The 25301-nt window shown below is 27.8% G+C and overlaps 2 protein-coding genes across 2 annotated transcripts in view; one reads left to right on the top strand and one right to left on the bottom strand.

Moving 5' to 3' along the window:
- Positions 1-25301, top strand: part of LOC119599587 (ubiquitin carboxyl-terminal hydrolase 46) — a 69568-nt gene that overhangs the window by 24635 nt on the left and 19632 nt on the right. The gene's annotated exons all lie outside the window — the stretch shown is intronic.
- Positions 19662-25113, bottom strand: LOC119599563. The gene is made up of 3 exons (XM_037949365.1): positions 22955-25113; positions 22374-22418; positions 19662-22322 (listed from the first exon to the last, which is right to left on the bottom strand). Exons 1-3 carry the CDS (start codon positions 25083-25085, stop codon positions 20065-20067), a joined length of 4434 nt encoding a protein of 1477 aa, XP_037805293.1. The 5' UTR covers positions 25086-25113; the 3' UTR covers positions 19662-20064.

Here is a 25301-nt window from a genome sequence, read left to right as displayed (position 1 = left end):
GGTAGCACTATTGACTTTGTAGTAAAACTTGTGTAATTAAATAAACATATGCGTATAGAAAAAAAATGAAAAAACCATGGAGACCAGATTACAATTAACAATACATATTTTTATTTATTGAGTTTTTATTATTATCATGGGGAATTTTCAATACAATAAAGATTTAAATGAAATATTGTTTATTTTACAAGCGGTATTATTATTTGTTATAAAGATATATTTTTTAATATTTTCATAGAGAATTTTGTTAAAAAGTTTATTTGCTCTCAAAACGTTCTCAAACATAATGTTAGTTTATTAAAAACTTAATTTCGTTCAAGGGCGATATTGTGTTGAGATTTATTTAATGCACTATATGCGGCCAATGTACAGTGCCACATTCGGTACATTCTTGTACGACAAAAGTGCCAGAATAATAGTAAGAACCACCCAGTAAATTTTACAAGATATTTTTAAAAAGTTTTCATTATACCCTACACCACTATAGTGAAGACGGTATTATGCCTTTGTGCTGATGTTTGTAACGCACAAAAATACTACTTCCACCTTAAAGTATACTAATCGACTCAGAATTCCTTTCTGAGTCGATTAAGACATGTCCGTCCGTCTGTCCGGCTGGCTGGGTGTCCATGTAAACCTTGTGCGCAAGCTACAGGCCACAATTTTTTAAAACATTTTTATAAAATTTGGACCATATGTGTTTTTTGACACATTGCCTATTGAAAATTAAATGAAATCGGTCCATTATTTCACCTAGCCCCCATACAAACTGACCTTCCGCATAAATGACCATGCTGATTTTTGTAATGATCGGCCGTCGTTTGACCCTAGCCCCCAAACAAACCTCTCCTTTAAAAAAAATCTTAAACTTCCAAAAATTTACTTATAACCATTAGTACCGCGATGAAAATCACCATAATTAACCTTTATATAAAAATACATCCCTCCTTTAATTTGTTGAGGATCGGCGCATATTTGAGCCTAACACCCATATAAAGACTTATTTAGAAATTTTGTTTTTCATTAATACTTAAATACCTTGAAATTAAAATAAAATTAAACATTAAAGTTTCTTTATGAAAAATAAATAATTTTTAAAATATACCCATGGTGTAGAGTATCATATAGTCGGCCATGCCCGATTATACTTTCCTACTTGTTTTAAATTTTATAGTCCCGTCTGTTCTGTAAACCGAATCCGAGTAAATTTCTCGTTTAAAAACGAATTCTCATAATTTTTCTTGTTTTAAAACCATGTACACAAATCTAGTAGAAAGTAAATCGAATTTAATTTTATTCTAATAAATTAAATAATATTTTTTTTTCGTTTTTTAATACAATTGTAACTTAATATAAATGCTATGGACATTTTAAACTCTTTTTCATTTAAAATATGTTTCGTTTTATGAATTTTAAGTTCAAATAAAAATTCGATTTACAGAATACCAAATTCGGTTTTGAAACCGATTCGATTTACAGAACAGACACGAATATATTTTTTAAAATTTATACAAATAATTTAGTTATATTTGTTATGCTTAATGCTGATTTTTATAAAATGTTTTAAAATAACATAAGTGATCAAAAGAGAATTCTGAAAACACGTTAATCAAAACTAGCATTTATTGTTAATAAAGTGGGCGTGGCCATGATACTACCGCCCACATTTTCTGTAGGGGTTATAACTATGTTTATGTCAAGTATATGCATTAGATTTAAAATGATAACCTTAAAATTACAAAGATATTTAATAATTAAAGGGTAAAAATGTCCTTTTTAGATAAATGTACTTATATCTCCTTAGCTTTTAAAATACATGCTTCAGATATTAGTGAATGCACTTTATATTTTGGCACAGTGTAAAACGGAGAAACCCCTGAATACTGAATGTGTATTTACAAAAATATATTTCCACAATTTGTGGAACATCGAAAATATAGATAACTGAGTGTACGATTGTTTACAACTAGTTTATCAGACCAGGGTTTATGGGTTCGATTATCGGAGATTCTAGTCTGCTTATATATGAAATATAACCGACATTTTTAAAAAGATAAAAATCTTGATTACTATTTTTTTTGCAAATTTAAGCAGAAAAACGTAACTTCCTTTAAATAACTTGCCGGAATGAAAAGTTCACTGAACTTTCTTCAAATCATTAGAAAGTATAATAAAATATTTTCTCCATTTTATTTGCAACTTTTCTCAAAAAAACAAAACTTAAAATAATGAATCAACTCATATACACGCTCTTAAAGTCGTCTGACAAATATTCATTCTCCCCATTTAGTAGAATATTCCCCTCTACAAGAAACAGGACTACTGGATCAATAATTACAAACTGCTATAAAGTTTTTGTAAAGGGTGCTTTATTCTATTCGAATTGGATTTTATTAAAAAGAAGCTCAAAATCTATTCTAATATTTGCACAAACAAAGAAATAAAAGTAATTCCTTATGTGAAACGAAACATAAAAATTAAAATGAGCAACATGTTTTGGGATGAATCACATAATGATATTTTTGAAAGGGGGTTTTTTGGGGGTTGTTTTTATATATTTTTCTTCCATTGTATTGTGTATTGAAAGGGAGTCTTGGTTTTTTGGTTTTAGGGGTTTGTTTTTGAGGCGTTAAAGCCAACATTAATGTTTAATGCCACAAAAAAAAATTAAGAAAATCTTTTAAATACTTCTTTTGTGGTGTGGTGGTTATAATAATTTTCTGCTTATTTGGCTAAAATGTTTATGTCCTTAACATTAATTATTCTTTTGTTTGTTTGCTGTCTGTATTTTGTTAATAATTTAGTTTATTTTATTCTCATACATTTTAATTAGTTGTTAATTATAGTAATTTCTTAACAACTAAGTTAATATACATATGTACTTGTACATTTAATTGGTTATTTATTAATTGTCAGACTGTAGAAAACTTTTCAGGTAATTAAACTTTAATGTGGTATTGTTTTTTTATTTTTTCTTAAAGATTTAACAATTTATTTTTATGTATTTAGCAAGGTTGCCAACCGTTATCGTTACCGCTAAAATACAAAAACCGAAATAATCTAAATACCGTCATTCTATTTGTTGGGAGAACAACGACATGGTAAAGAATAATGAAGAGGGAAATAATTCTATAACTTCAGTTGCACTGTTAACGAACATATATTTCCTTATTTTAGTCATATAAAAATTATCGCTAAAATAACTTCTTAGCACATTACCGTTACCGCTAAAAACCGTTACCGAAATAAGACAAATTATCGTTACCGAAATAAGCCAAAATACCGATACCGCAGAAATAACGTCTCCGAAATAAGTTTACATAACGATACCGCTATTCAACGGTTGATATTTAGATATTAACGTAGTTCACACATTTCATTTGTAATCGAAGTCCCTACTGTTTAATCTAACTTGAGGTTAAATTTGTTTGATTTAATTAAAAACAAACCTTTCAAATTTTATAAAGACTTTATAAATATCTTAAATTAATGTATAATATTAACATTTTTTATAGATTAAACTGCAGGTGCAGTTTTAATTTTTCTAAAATCACTTGTTTTAATCTGTTTTTAATTTTTATTACTTTTATTATTAATCTTTGTATTACCGTATATATATATTTTCCTATTTTGTAGATTACAAAAAAGTATGCAATTTTTTCTCTTTAACTAAAAAATGTAATTAAATTTGTTAAGGAAAGTAATAAAATATCAAAGAAAAAACAGCAGCCGTAACAGCATTAAAACATAGTTAGAAAAATTGACCATTTTAGGAAAATGTCTGCAGGTTGCAATAAAACAAATATAATAAAAGTAAAACCACAATTTTAGTAAAAGTTATCAAGCACCAAAACAAAAATTCCATTTATGAAACGAGGAAAAAAAATATAGAAAATAAAACACCAAACCTACATTTAAATTAAAGCACAGTGGTTTAGATTTGAAAAATCAATTTAAGAAACTAATGTTTATGCGATAAAGCATTTTATAGAGAGAAGAAGACAGCTGCTAAAGAACTAGTACTGTAACTGGTTTATGGGTTTTATGAAGGGGTTATAGCAACAAATACAAGCTAAACTTCTAAAAAAATATATGAATTTCAGCTTAATGCTAATAAATCATTAAAGAACAAGTGAGATTATGGGGACAAGATAAATTATTGACCGTCATTTTCTGAAGAGGACTTTATATGAGGGCTTTGGTCATATAAGGCCCGATCATTACGAAAATCAGCAATATTATCTAGAATTTTCGTAGAGATACTAGAACATTTAATATAATTATGAATCCGATTGTATAGGGGTCCGATTGTATGGAAGCTAGGTGAAATAATGTACCTATTTAAACCAATAGGATTCGACTTTGGAATAAGAGAAAAGTATGTGTCAATTATCATCAAAATATCTTGAAAACTAAATAAATCCTGGTAGTAACTAGCAAAATTATAGATTCATATGGATTTAGTCCATATATAGAGCCGTCTGGCGAAATTCACAAGTTTAGGACAAATGATTGTTATAATTGGATATTGAGTCAGTGTGGTCTGCCTTGAAATGCATTTAAGAGTAAGTTGAAAATAAAGATATTTAACAAATTGAAAAACCAGTGTTGGCAAAATTGGTACAATTGTATTTGGATTATGTTTCCGATCATTTTCTATGGTCTTGACTTTTAACTAAGACATTAATATAAAGTCTGATCTAGTCTATTAACTATTCTTTTCTCTAGTCCATAAAAAGACTATAGATCGTCTAGTCTATTAACTAGTCTAAAGAGCAGTGTATTGACCAAATGTTCTTGTTTACTGACTAGTCTAATGACTATAATTATAATTTAATTATTAAAGTACTTTTATCTAGACGCTTAAAGTATTTCTAGCGACCATTAGTATTTGGACTAGTATAATAACTACTCTATGTACTAGTTTATAGTCTGCCAATTAGTCTATATAATACCCCATTTCCTAATCAATGGACTAGTACATTAACTAATGAACATGCTTCTAGATACAAACATTGATTATTTCACTGACTGTAGAAATGGACTTGAAAAGCTTTTGTTTTATATTGATATAAATTTCCAAAAATATAGATTTGGTACAATCTGATTCAAAAAAGTACAATTTTAAATGCTGTTTTGTACAATTTGAAAATTGCATTTGCCATCCCTGATTCATACCGAAATCATTCTTAAATTAATGACTTTAGAAAGATTTTTAAAATTAATTATGTTCATTTAATCTAAAATGCATTTGGAACTGGGAGAATACATGTGAAAGCGGACAGCAGTCGGATTTACCATCTCCGATTTTAATGAAACTTACCACACATATAAAATATATAATATGTTCCACATATCATTGACTTTTTGAATGGAATCTCATTCCAATGTAAAAATATCGCGATTTGAAAATTGAAAAATATGTTAAAATTTCCTAAAAGTACATACACATAATTGCCCATAACTCTGAAACTACTTAAAGTCCAACATAATTTTTGATTTCATATTAAAGCCAAAGATATTGTCTTTAAAATCGTGTAAACAGAATATTTCACTTCCAAAAGGTTAAAGGTCAATTTTCATAGTGTATAATTCAATGTCAAATAGGTCAGACAGCCCCGTGTTAAACATTATAAAAATACATGGTATGAGGATACCTAAACTCTCTTCTATATTCTAGTGAAAACTTTTCGATGGAGACTCGTGTAGTTCAGGAGTTATTAACCAAAACGTAATTTAAAACCAGTTTTTTATACAAAATTGTATGAAAAATTAAACAAACAGAAAACATACACATTAGAATCAATTTCAATTTATATGGTAAATTACATTGTATCTCATAAACCACTGGTCCGATTTAAATGAAATGTGCAAGAAAATTATGAAGGACGATCAGACCTTACTGGAGGTATCCTTTGTCATCACAATATTAAAATAAAAGGTGGAAACAGCGTTTAAGAAGTTAACTCTTCGACTTCAAAAATTATTTTAAAGCTTCTATCATCTATAAATGAGATCAAATTTAACTGATCATAAACTTTTCGTAATCTATACAATACAGTAAAGCTAGATCCATATTGCAATACTAATTAAATTTAAGGGTTTAAGAGATATAATTTAAATAAAGTAGTGGAAAAAGTTAAACAATTAAACTAAAATAATTTTTCAATTTTACTTATAACTTAGTACTACCATTAAGTTTTATAATACCCGTATTGTCTACTATAAGAAAAATTCAACTTCAGCCAAATCGGTCCTTATTTGCAGATTTGTGAAGCTTTAATATTTTTTTATAGTCGAAGTACTCTCATTTAACACCACATACCTCACCTTGTATTTTAACAGGGCGGTAACAAGGTAAATTTTCAGTAAGGTTAAATCGTTCTTAATAATTTTCTTGTACATTTTATTTAAATTGGTCCTGCAGTTTAAGAGATACATAGCATTTTCCATATAAATTGAATTGATTCCACTTTGTATTTTTTTCTGTTTGTTTAATTTTTCATACGATTTTGTATAAAAAAACTTGCTTTAAATTACGTTTTGGTTAATAATTCCTGAACTACACGAGTCTCCATCGAAAAAATTTCACTAAAATATAGAAGAGAGTATAGGTATCCTCATACCATGTCCTATTATAATTTTTAATATGGGGCTGTCTGATATATTTGGCATCGCACAATACACTATAAAAATTGACCCTTAATCTTTTGGAAGTAAAATATTTTATTTGCACGATTTTAAAGACAATATCTTTGGCTTTATAACGAAATCAAAAATTATCCTGTACTTAAAGGAATTTCAAAGTTATGGGCAATTATATGTATATACTTTTAGACAATTTTAACATATTTTTAAATTTTCAAAGCGCGATATTTTTGGTCTGGAATGGGATTCCGATCAAAAAGTCATTGATTTAAAGAACACTTTCAAACCATAATATGTGTGGAAAATTTCATTAAAATCGGAGATGGTAAATCCGAAAATTGCTGTTTTCTGTCCGTTTTGATATGGATTCACCCAACTGGTTAAGTGATATGCCCTCTTTCTCTAGTCAAGGCGCTAGTTGATATAAATAAACAAGACTAAGTATCCATAAGATTATGGGACCTGTCACAGTATTGCTTTCCGATCGAAAGTGGAATTATTACATATGTAGTAAGTGGACTGATCAAAACTTTAAAAACAATAATTTTAAATAAATTCCATTACCATTTTGAAATTATGAAGTGGTTTCATTTCGAAAAGATCCATTTTTTTTTTCTTTTCAAGAAGACAAATAGGAATCGATTGGAATGGCATACTGGACATGCCCCTTTTTTAAGATTTTATTACAAATTTATTTTTTCTAAACCACTATGCAACATTATAGCTATTTGTTTTCTAGTTTAAATCTAATATTTTCAACAACCAGTAGTAAAACCTGACGAACACTATCTTTACAAATAAGAAATGTAGGTTTAACTTTTTTCCGTTCCTTATTTTCTGTAATAGAAACACACAAAAAACTAAAACTAAACTTACCATAATTTGATCTACGATGTTGACGATGACTATAATTAGTTTTATAAGATATATAAACAACAGAAAAAATAATAAAAAAAATCCAAATAAATGTATGTAATTTGTAATTGTAATTTGACTGGAGGTAGTTGGTTTTTATACGACTTGTATGAACATAAAAAAAATCAAAGCCAAAATGTTTATTTCTGTTTTTGGCCAAGAGGGTTTGTAATTTGTCAAAACAAGTGTAAATAATAAAAAAAATATGTAGTTGTACTCATAATAAACCTGTACACGTAAAATTAAGAAAAACAATTTTAACTAAAAGAAAAAAATTACATTCTGTTTTACACTAGGCAAAAAAAAAAAATCGTTAGGTAATTTTTCGTATTCCTTGTTGAGAAATTTACTTCCTTAAAAATTTTATATTGTATTTAATTTATTAATTTTAAAATTATATTTTAACCTATTTTGAAATGAAATGAAAACTGACCAAAATAATTGGTTGGAAACGAACCCACGACCCCCCGAATTATAGACCAGCACACTACCAACTAAGTAGCTCACCCAGTATTATTAAGCTTTTTTCTTTATTGTACAAAAATTCAATAATTGTATTGAAATAACATAAAAATTAGTAAAACTAAAATATTATTCAATTGAATAAAGTCAATTTTCTACTAATTCATTTAGTTGAGTGTAAAATCTAGTTGTCTAAATTGTTAAATTTATAGAGCTTCAAAGATAAAATAACTGTTAACATACATTTTATTTTGTACGATGTCAATTTATTTCTACGTTTTTTTCTCATAAACGTTTTTAAACTAAAAACACTAAACATGTTTAAATAAAAATTATTTGCACAATCAATTTTAAACTGGTTTCTTTAGCTTATTTTTTTGTGGTTTGGCATTTGAAATATTTAAGAAAAAAATAATTCTCAAGGAATGTTTTAATTCAAATTATTTGATTAGTTTTGCTGTTATTTCTTAAATGCTGCAATTAAATTTTTATTAAAGGAAATTATCTTGTAGATATTTTAAAAATTTATAAAAAATATTAAAAAAAATGTTTTTAGAGTTAACTGGAATGGGAGAACTTAGGTACTAGATATTGAAAAGCTAAAAATATAAACAAATATTAGATTGATTATGATTTTACTGAATTCTTTTAATTTATTGAATCGTAACTATAGTTAATGAATGAACACAGAAAAAATTATCAGTAGTTTATTTTCAATTAACATGTTTTTCTCTTTCTTTAATTTTAATTTAAGCAATTTTTTATTTGTCTTAATTATCTCGTTGTTTAAAACCTAAGTTTACAAATTTGATTAAATTTTTAATTGATTCAATTAGTTTTTTAATTGATTGAAAAAAATTTTCTGTCCAACTTTGTTATTTTAGTTTTTTTATATTTTATTTTGATTTCTTATGCTAACAATGTTTATAATTCTTAAATAGTCAATACGATTTTAGGCATATAATATTCAAGTTTCCTGACAATTTATAAAACACTTTATATGTTCAAATTTGATAATAAAGTGATATTTTTTGTAAATGCTCAACGCATTGTTAAAGGTCAAGCATTCCTTTAACATTGTGAGTAATCAATTAATAATTTGATTGTTTTAATCATCAACTTAATTGGTTTTTAATATATTTTCTACCAAACAAACTAATTCATTTGATTAATAAATTAATAAAAATTAGATTATATTTTTATTAAATATTTAATTTATACAATTAATGAATTAATCAATTTTAAATTTTGTCTCAATTATTGATATTAATTGATCTGATTAATTCGTTATTTGAAAAAAAAAAGTATTTTTTAAATTTTTTTACAAATTTGATAATTGATATCATCATTTTGGTGACAGGTGAATAGACAAATTCTGTGAATAGACAAATTTTGCTCGGGAATAATCATAACATTTGATTGATTCATTAAGTTTATAATAAAATTGTGATCTTTTAAGTTTGTATGCTTAGTTTTTTGCTTAAACAGCTAATTTTATATTTATACTCAAATTACTTGAATTACTCAAATTAATAGATTTCTTTGCATTTATTATTTAAAATAAACTAATTTTTCAAAGTGACTTAAAGAGTGTAGGCAAGCAAATAATATTTTGTTTATTATTTTTTCGAATTGTTGTTTAAATCATGATGATTACTTAATAATTTTATTAAGAGTTTCTTAAAAGGAGCGTCAATTTACAATTTATAAATTGTTTATAATCAGTTATTTCTTTTAATTAAATTATTTTATTGTAGGAGGAATAATTTCATCATAAAGAGTTATTTTTCAAATTGAAATAAAATATGAAATAAATAAATGAATTCTACAAATTGCATTTAAACTTGCTTTTTTTCAAAAGGAAACTTGTTGATATATTTATTGCTATTTTGAATAAATTTTGCCATCGTAATCAAATATTTGCTAAATTTTGTAAAAAAATTTATTTAATGTTTATGGAAAATTTCCTGAATGATTTTTTAAAAAAGTTTAGTTGAAATAATTTCACAGATAGTTTTCATAGATATTTTTAATTGATGCAGTTTGTTTGGTATTGAAAATGTTCAATATAGGTCCACGATTTCACCTTTCCCCCATATAAGGACTCCTTCAGAAAATTACCTTAATACACATAACTGGCTAAAAAAGCGGTGAAATTCGGCACAAACATTTTTTATATGAACCTAAATATCATTGTAAAATTTTATAAGCATTGGCGCATAATTTACCCGACCCTCCATATAAGGTCCGCTTCAGAAAATGATTTTTACGGTCATATATGTTTAAAAGAAGAGGAAGCAAAATGTCTTTAGTGCTCATAGCTGGCTTTAAGAAGCATATAGCAACAAGTCAAATCATTTTATACAATTTTATCAGGATCGGTCCATAATTGATCCTATCCCCAATAGAAATTCCCCCTCGGAAAACGAATGAAATGAAAATTAATGAGATCGGGCGATATTGGATCTAAGCCCCCCTATAAGATCCTCTTTCAAAAATGGCATTAACACTGATGGATAGCAATGAAGTTTGACAAAACAAGTTTTATTGAAATATTTGTCATATTTTATGAGAATTGGCCAATAATTGGTCCTAGCCCCATATAAGGTCCCTTTGAAAACTTCTTTAACGCTTAAAATGTTAATATAGCTATGAAATTTGACATAAACAAATTCTATAGGAACGAAAATTTGTTTACAAAATTCTACAAGGATCGGTCCACATTTGATCATACATACTTCCTCTATGTATAATTCTTTTTTGATATATACTCAATAAATCATTCAAAAATCTATTTATAAACGAACATAAAATTTAGAATAAATCTAATGAATAAGTAAATTGTAGTTACAAATCGATTCATATAGTATAGATCCACTTGGAAGAGTTCAGTCCATAATTGACCCAAGCGCTCATTAAAATTCCCCTAATTTTTATAAAATATCCACGATGTGATAATAAAATAATTACTGCAATTATCAAAATGATCAATTTCATAAATTCATTTATTCAATTTTCGAAATTCATGTTAACTTTACTGGTTATGATTTGATGGTGGGTATATAAGATTCTGCATAGCCGAATATAACACTCATACTTGTTACTTTGAGTATACATATTATAAAAAATATTTGATAAAAAAACGTCAAATATTTAGCTAGTGTGAACATATCTTAAGACTCTAAAAATCATTGGCAATTTAAAGTCATATTTACTATTAAATTGATGTTATCAATTGTTATTTTTTAAATTTAGATTCTACAGTTAAATCATTTACCTAAATCCAAAAATCTATTTTTTTTGATTAAATAATGACTTTATTAAATATGTATTTATACTATTAAAATAAAATAACCTTAATTGTATATTTTAAATTATGCAATAGTTATGCATTTTTGTTGCTGTTGTTGTGTTTTTCTATGGTTTATTTTTCTCAAGTATTAAACTTGTCATACGAGCTGTGACAGGTTAACAGACACTGGAGCCCTTGTTAAAACCATATGAATCAACAAACTGCAATAACAAAAACCCCAACAACACAATAGTGTAGTAGTAATAAATGACTTTTATTGTAAATTTTTGTTTTTAAAACATGCATGATGACGACTATGACATGAGTGTTTAACAAAAAAACTATAAATAAACGAAAAAATATGAATTATGCGACATAATTTATTTAAGTCGTTTCTTATTTATTCATAATGTTAAATGCAGTTTACACTTTAACAAAATATTAGTGGAAAATAAATAAATATTAATATTATTATTTGAATAAATTAAACAGTTTAATTGAACTGTTGTAACTGGTATTCGGGGTATAAGAATCGGGTTTATTTGACTTTATTTGTACATTTTTTTAATAAACATTTACTAAAGTTAAAAAGATTGTATTTATATTTTTATAAATTTAAATTTTATTTTATTTCATTTTAAAATTTGAAGAAAATTTTTATTTATTTCTAAAATGTGTTCAAAATTTCAAAATTTGTTTTAAATTAATTAATTTGAATAATTGCATTAAATTTAATTTTTTTTTTTAATTTTTAAAAACTGTCGAATTTTTAAGTTTTAAAAATTGTAGAATTTTTAAAATTTGTAAATTCAAATTGTTTGATTTGTTCTAAATAATTTGAAAATTTGTTCAAAATCTCCAAATTTGTACTAAATTTTTATCAAATATGTAATAAATTTAAAAATTTTGACAAAATTTGTATTCAAAATTTTTACATTTTTTTTTATTTTTGAAATCCAAATTTGTACTAAAATTTTATCAAATATGTAATAAATTTAAAATTTTTGACAAAATTTGTATTGAAAATTTTGACGAATTTTTTTTTACTTTCAAAATCTCTACAAGTTTTGCCGTTTTTTCAAAATAAGTTTCAATATTTGTACAAAACATCTAAATTTTTATTAAAATTCAAAATTTCTACTAAATTTTCAAGTTTTTACAAAATTTTAATTCAAGAAAATTTCAAAAATTTTAAAATTTTCAAATGAATTTCATTTAATGTTTGATTTGTATAAAATTTTTTCAAAATTTTTAAATTTTAAAAATTTTTTGTTTAAAAATTTTTTTTTAGAAAATTTATAAAACTTTTTCTCTCACTGTAGCTGATTGCAGCCAAAAACTTTTTGTTTTCATTAACAATGCAACAACTCCAAAACTGTACTATGATAATAATTTAAAAATACAAAAAAAAAAACAAAATATGGAAATAATAATGAATTTATAAATTTGCATTTAAATTTTTGGACACTGTTTTCCAAAGATGACCAAAATAATGCATATTGCTTAATATATGTACATTTAAATTATAAAGTGACTTTCTATAAATAATATAAAATAATTTCAAAAATAAATTTATTTATTATGAAATTTTTTTATTTATTTTGGCTTAAATTAATATAATTCCTTAATAATAAATTATAATAGTCTTAATTTTGACAAGTATCCTAAAGCAATATTTTCTTATTTTTTTAAACAACAAGTTCTTAAAATACGAATTTATTTTTTCCTGCAATTTATGTAAATTTAATGTCAACCTTAAAAAACAGACCATAAAGAAAACTACCATCTGTTACCTACCACACTGCCTTATCATTTCAAAATAATTCCCTTTTTTTCAAGTACAACGACATACATAAATATTTAAGTCACTATGTCTGTCATTCAGTTTTGTTTTGTAGGACCACACCCTACGTAATAAACCGAGAAAGTATGTTGTCGTTGTGTTGTTCATATTCATTTATTATTATAATAATATTTAAATTTACAGCGAATCATCTTTATCATCATTATCTTGTTTTTTTTCTGGTACTTAATTTGTGTGCCTTTAAAGATGAAGATGCCTTTAGGTCTTTTATATTTCTTATGATTATGTTCTAAGTGTAGGCGTTGTCAACAAACCAAAAAACTATAGAATTAGTTTTGGTTTCCTATTTTCTGTTTATGGGAAAATGTACATTTAATTACTTATGTTGATTAGTGAGTTCGTACATTCTCTTTTAGAAAATTGAATTAGTTTTAGTAAAAAATTTTACACGCAGGAAAAATGGGTTTACCCACATATTTTGTTAATTACTATATCATATTTTAATAAGTTTATATAATTTTTTACAAAAATTAAAATTGAAAAATATGTTTAAATTTACAACATCCCATAAAAAGCAAAAGGATCAATTACTCAGAACTGCTTAAACATGAAAAATATAATAATTAAAGATAATAATTGGATCGATAAAAACAATTAATTAAATTATTAATTGATTAAACTGAATCCATTAAGTCAATGATTAAAACTATAATAAAGAAAACTAAATTTATCACTTTTTAATTAAATGCTGGTGTCTTAATTAAACAATTAATTTTAACAGAAGTACCGATTTTTATTTCACAAATTTTTAGTGAATCTAATATTTTTATGTTTTTTTATTTTATAATTTTTTGTCTATTTTTTATATTATTAAGGTTGAATATTTTACGCCTACATGTTTTTTTTTCATTATGTATTTGTTTTTAACATTGACCAAAGTTGGATATTGTTTCGTTAAGTAAATAATTAAGTTACAAAAGAAATCTGAAGCTACTGGTTTCTAAAATGCGCTCACACATAAAGATTTTAACACTTAAAGAAATATTATTTTATTATAATTTATATTCTGAGCGAAACTGCATCAAAATTTTATTCTATATGTTTTAATTAAATACATATTTATTAAAAATTGTTTGATCTTAACCTCAATCTTTTTTTAGATTTTTTATTAACCAAAATTAATTAAATTAATAAAATAAATTTATAATTAAACTAAAAATCAAGTAATTGCATTAATTGAAACAATAATAAATTTTAGAATTAGAAATAAAATTTAAGGATTGTATTAAATATTAAATCAACAATTAATTGAATTAAACAAAATATTAATTCAGGGGAACTGAAACAGAACTGCTGACGTAAACGTTTTTTCACTGGTCAGAACCAGGGTTGGTTGAGTAATGATTACATTTCAATTACAATTACATATCAAGTAATTGTAATTAGTAATATGTACTAAAATTTCAATTACATGTAATTGTAATTCGCAACACTTAAATTACAAGTAATTGTAATTGGCAACACTTCAATTACAAATACATATAATTGTAATTGGTTATTGCTCGATTACACATTACATGTAATGAAACAGAACTGCTGACGTAAACTTTTTTTTTCACTACTCAGAGTCAGTGTTGGGAGTAATAATTACACTTTAATTTTAATTGCTCAATTACACATTACATGTAATTGTAATTCATGTAATGCATTAATTTATGTAATCAGAACCCGCAAAGCCTGTTTAAAACTAAATCTTAACATTTTATTACATATGTATCAACATAACGAAAACAATCTCTTACAGAACTGTTTTAAAATTCTTCGACTACCTAACTACAAAACAAAAAGACAAAAACAATAGTTTCTGACCAAATTTGTAGCTCATTGTCAGTTAATTATAAAATGTCACAATTTGTTCATTGTCATGCAAATTAATATTTTCGCTCGCCCGCTTCTTACTCCATAAACAATAAAGTGTTGGAGGGCTAGAGAGAGAAGTGGTAAAAAATAATTATGACAAATTATTGAATAATGCATTTAGAATAATAAATTAGCAAATATTCTATTTATTTATACGCAAAAAGCACACACACACATACAAATAATTAAGTTAATAAAAATTTGGTAAACAAACTGTTTTTAAACGAAATTTTTAACTGTCTGTCATATTTATTAATGAAAAGGTCAAAAACATTTTTAGAACATTAACAAATTTGGTAATGTTTTTTTTTATTTCGAACAATTTAAAAGCAAATATAAATAAATTGTCAATCAAACAACAATTACTTTTTAAATTTTTAATAAATTCTCCCGTATTGTGTTATATAAAAATCCCACATTAGTTATTTTTAATTGTTTTTTTCGGTGCTCTCTAATAACCTTGAGTTCTTTCATTTTAAATTTTTTATATAATTTTTTATGCTTTAAAATTCTTATTAAATAATTTATTGTTTTTTTCTCTTTACAGGTAATTTAATCCAGTGATTTATTTATTTTAACTAAAAGAGTTTGGCATTTATTTACTAATCGAAACCATGAGGAGGGTATGATTTTGTTTATAAAATTATTAACCGGAAATGCGTGAGTGAGCTAATAATGTTATTTAATAACTTTTTTTTTTTTATATATAGCTAAAAAATTTTACATTTGTAATCATATAAAAACTTTTATTTATTACACTGGGGTCTTATTTTGACGTCATGTATTTAATTTTGTTTTTATTTGAATTAATGTTGAATGAGCAACATAAAAAAAATCGTTATATTGAATGTACCGATTCACTATCGCCATTATTTCTTAAAAATCAAGCATTAATTTAAAATGTTATCTTTACAAAAGTGATTGTTTATTGATTTCTAATCTAAAATTTTTATAGGTTTTTCTATTTGTTTTTTATTTTTCCCCATTTTTGTGCAAAATTTGAAATATTTTTATATTAAGAGCAGTTTTTTTACAACAAGTAGCCATTTTGAAATTTAGTACTGATTTTAAAATTTAATAAAATTTTTCAAATTTAGTAAATTTTAAAATTTAGTAAATTTTAAAATTAAAAAAGAATTATTTAATTTAATTTTTTAGTTATATTTAGTCTTAATAGTTTGTACTAAATTAAATTCAAATTTGGTCAAATATTGTAATTTAGTAAAAGTTGTCAAAAAAAAAAAAAAATATATGCAATATAAAAACTAATTAAAAAAAATCATTTAGTAGATATGTGAAATTTTAGTCAATTTTTTAAAATTCAGTACAAACTTTTGAATCAGGTATTAATTTTGAAATTTAACAAAATTTTTTAAATTTAGTATACATTTTCTAATAAAGTAAAAAAAAAAAAAAATATATATATTTAGCACTGTACACATTTGTAAATTTTGGGATTTAGGAAAAATTTTGAGTAATATTTCAAATTTAGTACACATTTTAAAATTAAGAAGAAATTTTGTAATTAACTTAAAATTTTCAAAATAAGTATACATTTTATAACTATAGTACAAAACTGAAATAAAAATAAATTTTAGTACGAATTTTTAAATTTAGTAAAAATATTCATATTTAGTACAAATTTAAATGACATAGACATTTAAGGTGCCTTTAACAATGTTGAACCCAATGCCTTCGTAGTTGTACTTGAAGGATTGGCAAACTCAGCAGCTTATTAAAAAACTTCTGTATAACAGGGTCATCAATGCAACGATGTGTCGTGCCACATCATAGGGGGGAGTTTTGCCTCCCTTACTCTAGAATGTAGCTATAAACTCATTACTAAATGACGATACTCCTCGATACCATATCCAATTGCATGGAATCTGCTCTTAACTTGCTCAGCAAGTGGAAATCCGCTAAAAACTAAACTTATCCTTTTTACAAGGAGGTATTAGATTGAGAACTTTATGCCAAAGTTGAGTGGAATAAGACTCAATCTCACTGATTATGCGAAGTACCTTGGGGTGATCCTTGACATTAAACTATCTTGGAAAAAAGGATAAATAAGGCTAATATAGCTATTTACACCTGTAAGAGAGCACTTGGTTCCAACTGGGGCGTTAATCTTAAAGGTATCAACTGGATCTTTAAAGCAGTTGTTAAGCTCATACTATTCTATGGTGTTATGGTATGGTGGAAGGCAATGGAAAACGCTTCCCATTGTGCAGCCATCGAACGCACCCTACGAAACATTGCAAGCCACGAACAATTAAACACTTCGAATCCTTGCATCTTAATGTAGGCTATTGCGTTGCGATTCCACACTTCGACAGACGCTTTCATATCCGAGTTCGTGCTAGGAATTCAGTACCTGAATCCCACTCATCTAAAGGTGTAACAAATGTTTACATTGAAGGCTCCAGAAGGGGTGGAAGGGTGGGTGGCGGTTTTTACATTGAAAGATTTGAAATTAAATCATTTTTAGTCTACCTAATTATTGTAGTACTTTACAGGCAGAGATTACTGCTATCAAGCGAGTCGCCAACTGGCTCGGGTGATATATGTGTATATACGGATAGCAAAGCTGCGATCAGAAATCTAGCGGGTGTCGTTACGACATCTAGCTTAACCGAAGAATGCCGGGTATCTCTTATTGAACAGTGGATAACGCTAATATGGGTCCTTGTACATAGTTATTGGCAGGGAAATTGTATAGCTGATGAACTTGCCAGGATTGTTGCAATGAGAGGGGAAGATGAAATCGACGCATTTACTGGTATCTCCCTTACAAACTGTAAGTCACTGGTTCAGACTAAACTCAAAATCAGATGGTTCAGTGAAACCACCTGTCTCACTTCGAGGTCAATTTGGCCTATATACGATGCTTCCAGGTCAAGCTTATTAAGCTTTCGTAGAGAACAGATAAGAATGCTGGTATCAGTCATAACGGCTGGTTTGAATCTAAAAGTAGAAAGTAATCCTTAAATTGACTCCTACGACCACTAGGGCATCACAACGGGACCGCAACTGGGTGGACCCATGTGAGCCACTCATGATTGATTAAGTGGCTACCTGATACAAATTTAAACATTTTGTATAAAATTGATTACATTAGAAAAATTTTGTACAAATTTATTGTTAATTTTCTAACTTAGTAAAACTATTAAAACTTAGGCCAAATTTTGTTTTTTGAAAACCAGTTGCAACTTGCGATTCTATCGAAATACCTACTAATTTTAATTTAAAAATTCGAATAAAATTTAGTACGATTATAAAATGAGTTATATTTCTTTTGTGTTATTTTCAATTCTTATTTTAATAAAACTTACAATTTAAATTTTATTCAATTTATATTTTATATTAAATTTAGTTGCCATAAATTTTTTGTAAAATATTTCCTTATTGTATATGGACTTTGGCAAAGTTCAATGCGTTTTCTTTTTAAAACACTCTATAACAATTTCTTTTCTTTTAAACGTTTTTAACACATACCAAACAAACATAAAAAAGCACTTGCATTCTTTAAATATCAACTCAAAGAACTATACATACTTGAAATAAACGCCACTATGGGCATAAAATATATATTTTTGTAGACATTCAATCGTATGTAAGAAATACACATTAGCATTGGCAAAGTGTACGTACGTACATTGTTACTAGTCATGGTATGTAGTTACTTATGGTTTTTAGTACCTTCTATCAAGTACCATATTTGTACATACTATTTTAATATACAAGTACTTCTCTTCCATACATACATACATGCATATATGTATATACGAGTATATAAGGGAGGTCCACAAACAAAGAGAGATTGAATATCACGACAATTTTATGCAGCAGAGAGGAAGCTATGAGCAAAATAATATTGGTATTGTTGCTAGGAAATTAGTTTTGAGAAATTCTCTTTTTAAGTTTACTCCCCGAAAAAAGGAGCCATCCTAATGTACAAACACAACTAAGTTATTATATAAACGATTATTTAAGCATTGTATAATATTCATTCTAGCTTTTCCAATTTTCTTTTATAACCATAACCTTGAGTTTTAGACTAAAGACCAAGAATATGTTTTGGTTTCTGTTCTACATTGACACTTGGGCATATGCTTTATACTCACTGCTATTCGAACAGAATCATTGTTGGACGAATTGGAGGGGAGTGTTAAGTAACTAGTAATAACAAGTCATAAAATCCACACAAAAATACTAAAATCATACTTAAATACAAAAAATATACAATGAAAATAATGGTTATACATTTTTTACTAAATGTTGCGTGCTATAAAGAAATATTTAAATATTTCTTTTTATATTTTTCAACAATATCTGCAACACCAATATATTGTGATAATATCTAAAGAGCGAAAAATCGTTGCTTTTTAGATTGTTTACATTTATACTTGACCTAAAAGTAGGCAATTATTTTTCAAAAATATATTCTTAAAATTGTGTTAGTTGTTTATAATATGCATGCAATATGTCTTTAACAATGACATGTTTTCAAATGAATTGAAGTAAATGGATATTTTAAGCCGTGTATATATATTTAATAATTTACTTAAATTGAAATATTATGATATTATGTCAAGGATCAGGTATCTATTTTTGAAGTGATATTTTTTAGATTTATTTTTTTTTTAAATTTGTGAAATAGCTTTTCAAAGATACAAGTTATAAAGAGAAATTGCATTATAGTCCTTAATTAATATTAATCATACGTCACCGGTTAACAAAATTTAAAAACATTTTTCAAATTTGAGCGCTGGTTCTGGAAGTTACTGCTCTAAATATTACTAGATCATCTAGAATTTAAATGAAATTCTTACTTAGCCAATTCATCAATTATGGTCAAACTAATCATCAGATTCAGTGCATTTTCCAACAGACCCTATTTCTAAGTTAGCCACATATTAACACTTGAACCATGGAATTTTTAAGATTTTTTAAAAACTCTTAAAAAAATTTATAAAAATTTCTATTATTATATTTTAAGTTTTATTCTAAAAATCACATATTTTCAATACAACAAACATTTATCGTCCAAATTCATTTCGGCACCCAGTTCACAACTAAAATCTCTGCCAAATTCCACATTATTACTCACTGGTCCATTAATATCATACTGTTCCATAGTACGACGATATAAGGGTAAAAATTCCGGAGCCAATTCCACTTTATGACGTGCTGCACAATGGGTCTGAGCAAAATTAATAAAAAATAATTGTGTGTTAGTGAAATTTACATCTGGCAATGTCTCCAATTCTAATTCTTTTCTTGGCCGACCGTCTTGCTGTAACCAGTTTATGTAGGCTGTAAAAGCTATATTTAAAGCACTTGTTTCCGCCATAATATCACGCAATTTGGTAGCATTTCGAAAAACATTTGGATTATTATGAAAATTATTGCTTATTTGGGCACGAAAGCATTCGCTAATAAGTGGAAAATTATCCATAGTAGTGGGATCATAGGGAAAAGTATTCATTGGATTTTGAAGCAAACCTTGCTGATCGAAAATTTTTATAATTTCTCTAGCTATTGCCACACCGATGGAGGAGTATTTAAGTGAATTGGCATAGGAGGGAGAATAAAAGGGTTTTTGCAGCAGACCATAACCGACCACTAATTCGTAAGCTAAAGGTTTTTGTTGTATGCTTACAGCTGGAGCTTCAATGTAATTGAAATGATCATTGGTCAGTCGTACTTGCTGAACTGTCTGATTGGCATTATATATCATTATGGTTTCCAATTTGTGCCAATAATCTTGATCGTCATGCAACGGCAGACCTCTTAAGACATCCGCGTTTGGTTGATACATAGGAAAGGTGATTTTTAAAGTATTTAATTTTTGTTTAATGGCTTTTTTTGTATTCTCGGTCATCCACTGCACATTGGTTTGTAGGTATTTAGAGAAAACCATTTTGATAATGTAAGACATTTCTTGTATATCCTGTTTGACTTCCAATTGGTTGAATTTATCGCTGTAGACTTTACTTAATACCTGAGGTAAGTAACGCATGACCTGGTTGACACAGTAAAATGGCCTTTGGCCATTGCGTTCGTTAAGGGGAAAATTAATTTCCGTTAGAGCCCGATACATAATGTAATGGGCAAATGATGCCTGTAGACCCTTCTTCGATATATGACTTAACTGTTTGAAATACTCATCGGAACGGAAGTAAACTTGAGATATTGTACCCGTATCTAAACTGCGATCAACAAAATCCTTAAAATTTATTTGATAAATATCTGATAGACTGTTTAAGCTCTGTAAGGTATTGGTGGCACTTTGACGAACTCCATGCATTCGATTTTCCACAATTCGAGCCGGATGACCTCTTCTGTTAGAATTCAATGCCATTTCCCCTTCCTCATCCAGTGGTGTTGCCAGTTGATCCATACGCATATATTTACACAAGTCAAATTCAAAACGTAATATAGCACCCGCTGTACGTAAAGCATTTGATTCGGTAATTTCAAAAAAGTTACGTAAATTATCTTTAATTTCATTTTGTATTTTATCAAATACTTGATCTTTTTCATCTATTTCACGAGCAGCTAAAGAACTGCATAATTCCACTGGCAGTAAAGTGGTACGGGGTTCCTCAATATAGATAGCTTTATGATTGGTGTTGGTGCGGTCAATTGTAAGGCCAATTAAAATATCAAGTCCATACTTTCGGCGCAAATCAGCTATTATATGAACCCAATTGTAGTTGTTGGCATCCCAACTGATACGCTTTATATCGGGCAAACCACCATGTTGTGAAATGAAAGTGTGCATAAAATTTCTTTGAGCCGGTGAGTTAGCCGGTACCCTTAAACATGATTTATAAAAATCCTTTGCCACTTTTATACCCATTGCTTCTTGGGACACTATCGGTTCATTTAGTATGGCTTGCAATTGTTTATTGACAAATTGCTCCATTTGGCTTTGGACACTTATCAGGTCACCTTCACTGGCCATATCAGTGTTTTGTTCTTGCAACCAATTGCCACATGCATAATCATAGAAATCTTTACAGGCATCTCCTTCTAAGTTCATATATTTCAATATTTCTCTTGCTTTATGCTCTCGTTCTTGAATTGTTCGGTGGTCTATTTGCCTCGTTTGAGGCTGTTGTTGCTGATGCTGTAGTTGTTGCGAAACTTTTTGACGGCCTTGTTGTATTTGACCTTGGCCTTGTTGGCGTTGTTCGCTGTAATTGATTGCGATTATTAGACATATTAAGAATAAAGAAATCTTCCGATTTTGTAACATTTTCACTGTTAGAGTTTAGAATAGCTACTAACTAATCTTTGAGTAATATACAATTAATTAAAGCGAACTTTTGCTGACGCTCAGTCTCAGTCTCTTTTGGCAAATTGAAATGTCTGGTGGAATTTTATGTTTTGTTTTCAAAGCGATAAGAATGGGAAACTAAAAATATCAAAACACTCATGATAATTAAGTAAATAATTAGTTCAAGTTTAACTTGAACAAACATGATTTGTGTGATTAGTATTTTTTAATAAAATTTAATAAATCCCTTTAATTTTAATATAAATTGATAATGCCAAAAAAGTATTTCCCAAGATTAAATCAAAGTCAATGAGTTTAAAACTTTAAGTAGTAAAGTAAATAAAAAATTGTATTTTTGGCGGGACGTCTAAAATATAGAAATATTCATAAAGGCATTCTCTTTAATAAAATCGCTAATTTAGCAACACTGTTTACAGCTTTAATAAATTCCATTACTCTCATTCAATTACGCTACATTTCCTATTTATAAACAATCTTTCTCAATTCTTATCACAGTCACTCATATTAAAAAACGACCTTGTCATCAATACAAAAAATAAAACGCTATTTAAATTTATTATTTATTTAAAAACGAATAATATCTCATATTTCAATTAATAAATTATACACTTATCAGCTACATTCATTTCCGAACCAATTGCACATCCAAACTCTCGGCCGAATTCGTGAAAATTTCCCAAAGGGCCATTGACTTCATACCGCGTCATGGTATGCTTATCCAAAGGGCTGACAACAATCCTAGGTATTTTTTCCTGCTTTGGCGTTGATTTCTTTTTAGCTTCACAGTGCATTTGAGCAAATGATATGAAAAATAATTGAGTATTGGTGAAATTAAGTTCCGCTAAAGTTTCTCGAGATAAAACACCATGATCATTGTTAGGGTTTTGATAGTTAAGCCAGTCGAGATAAGCACTAAAGGCTATATTTATTGCAGAATTTTTAGCCATAAGTTGGCGTGTTTTAGTAGCATTGCGAAAACTATCAGGATCATTGTTGAGATAGTTGCCAATTTGTTGACGCAGGCAATTGGCACGTTTGTAAAATTCTACCGCAGTTATGGGATCCCAGTTATTATGACCGCTTATGTCACTAGTCCAACCGTAATCATCAAATGCTGTAGCTATAGCTTCTGCTAGTATTTGGCCCATAATAGCAAAACGCATAGAATTGGGCAATTGTGGTTGGTAGTAAGGAGCTTGTAATAACCCCCAACCCATATCGATGCGTTTATGATAAGGTCTATAAACAATTCTAGTTTCATAGGCCTCAACTTCATCTTTTGGTTTGGGTAAACCGGTAGCAAATACACGACTCAATTCATTATTTCTCACCTCAGCCATTATAAGTTTCAGATTCATCCAATAATCACTGCGCGAAAATTGCAAATTCAAAGACGTTTTATCGTAGGCGGGAAAATATAAATTCATTTCAGCCAACTTGTTTTTACCCAATCTTGCCGTACTACCCTCTATCCAATTCTGTTGTAGACTGGCACCAAATATGTCTTTAAGTTTCTCAAATATGGTCTGCACTTGATCCTGATCCACCACATTGGCATATTTACGATGATACATATCACCCAAAATTTGAGGAAAATATTTCTTGACTATTTGCAGGCAATAGGAAGGACGTGTCTGAATAGTGTCATTTAGAGGTAGACTAATATAAGACATTGCTCTGTACATTATATAGTTAGCTATTGTAGTACTGTTATTCGTATCCATTACTTTGACAAGCTGTTCAAAATATTGTGGACTTCTCATGAAGACGGGCTTGTACACAGGTACGCCAAAACTTTCTGTTACTATGCTATTTAAATCGATTTTGTTCTGTAATTGATGGGTAAAATCGGTTAAGGTTTTGCGAGCATATTTTTTGTGCATCAGCTCGGGATTAGTACTGCCCACAAAGTCCTGCTCCTCGATTTCTGTGATATACATGGCAGAACATAAATCGTACTCAAATGTTAAAATATCGGCCGCCAATTTCCAGGCTTCTTCCTTATTGAGTGATAACCATATGCGCAAATTATCAGCCACCTCTGTTTCTATAGGCACATATTCTTCATCGGTTAATTCCACTAACTTTGTACCGCGATAGCTACACAAATGCTTGGGTATTATTGTGGATGGCTCTCCCAAGTAAATACTGTTTTCATGCATGCTTTGATAGTTGATGTCGATATCCATACCTATCAAAATATCCATGCCATAATGGTAACGTAGTCCCGCCACTATATGCTGCCAATCATAGTTGTGATGATGTATTAACCAATTTGAACCCGGTATGGCCGGAAAGCCGCCATTGTTCTTTATAAAATCATTAAGGAAAACCTGTTGCTGTAGTTCGTTTCTTTTAGCTTCCAAGCAGGATTTATAAAAAGTTTTTACTTTTTTCGATGTCAAATTATCATCAATGGTTACATTCTCATCCAATAATTTGTGCAAATCCTTATTGACTTTGGAGTCAAGCAGAGTTTTAGGTGTTTCAATATGTTTTTTTGTAGGCGTATGGAACTTTTGCCAATTTCCACAGGCATATTCATAGAAATCCACACATGGATCTATGGAGAGTTTCATGTAATTAAGTATCTCTCTGGTTCTGGCATTTCGTATGGCTTCATCTTGTTTAAATATGGGAAACAGGGTAGTTTGTCCATTAGTCCTTGAACATGGCCATATTAAGAAGATAATTATGATGGATTTCAGTACTATTGCTTTCCTAAACATTTTCTTCATTCAATCAAAGCTTACGAACTAAACTATTGTTTTGTAGATTAAGCTGGTTACAAAAATGAGCTTTTCCTTTTTACGTCTTCAAATTCATGTATTTATTTTATGTGATTCTCTTAATATAAGAGAGTGTTTCTTATCGAAAACACTAAGAGTTGCCAAAGAGTCTGCTCAAAGCGTGGAATTTTATAAAAAATTCAGGGGGTTTTTACATACCCATAA

The sequence above is a fragment of the Lucilia sericata genome, unplaced genomic scaffold, assembly GCF_015586225.1.
Source record: "Lucilia sericata isolate MDLA Ls3-8-SP2 unplaced genomic scaffold, ASM1558622v1 Contig000082F_arrow, whole genome shotgun sequence".
Lineage (NCBI taxonomy): Eukaryota > Metazoa > Arthropoda > Insecta > Diptera > Calliphoridae > Lucilia > Lucilia sericata.
The sequence above is the reverse complement of the archived record's forward strand: the minus strand, read 5'-3'. Positions and strand labels throughout refer to the sequence as shown.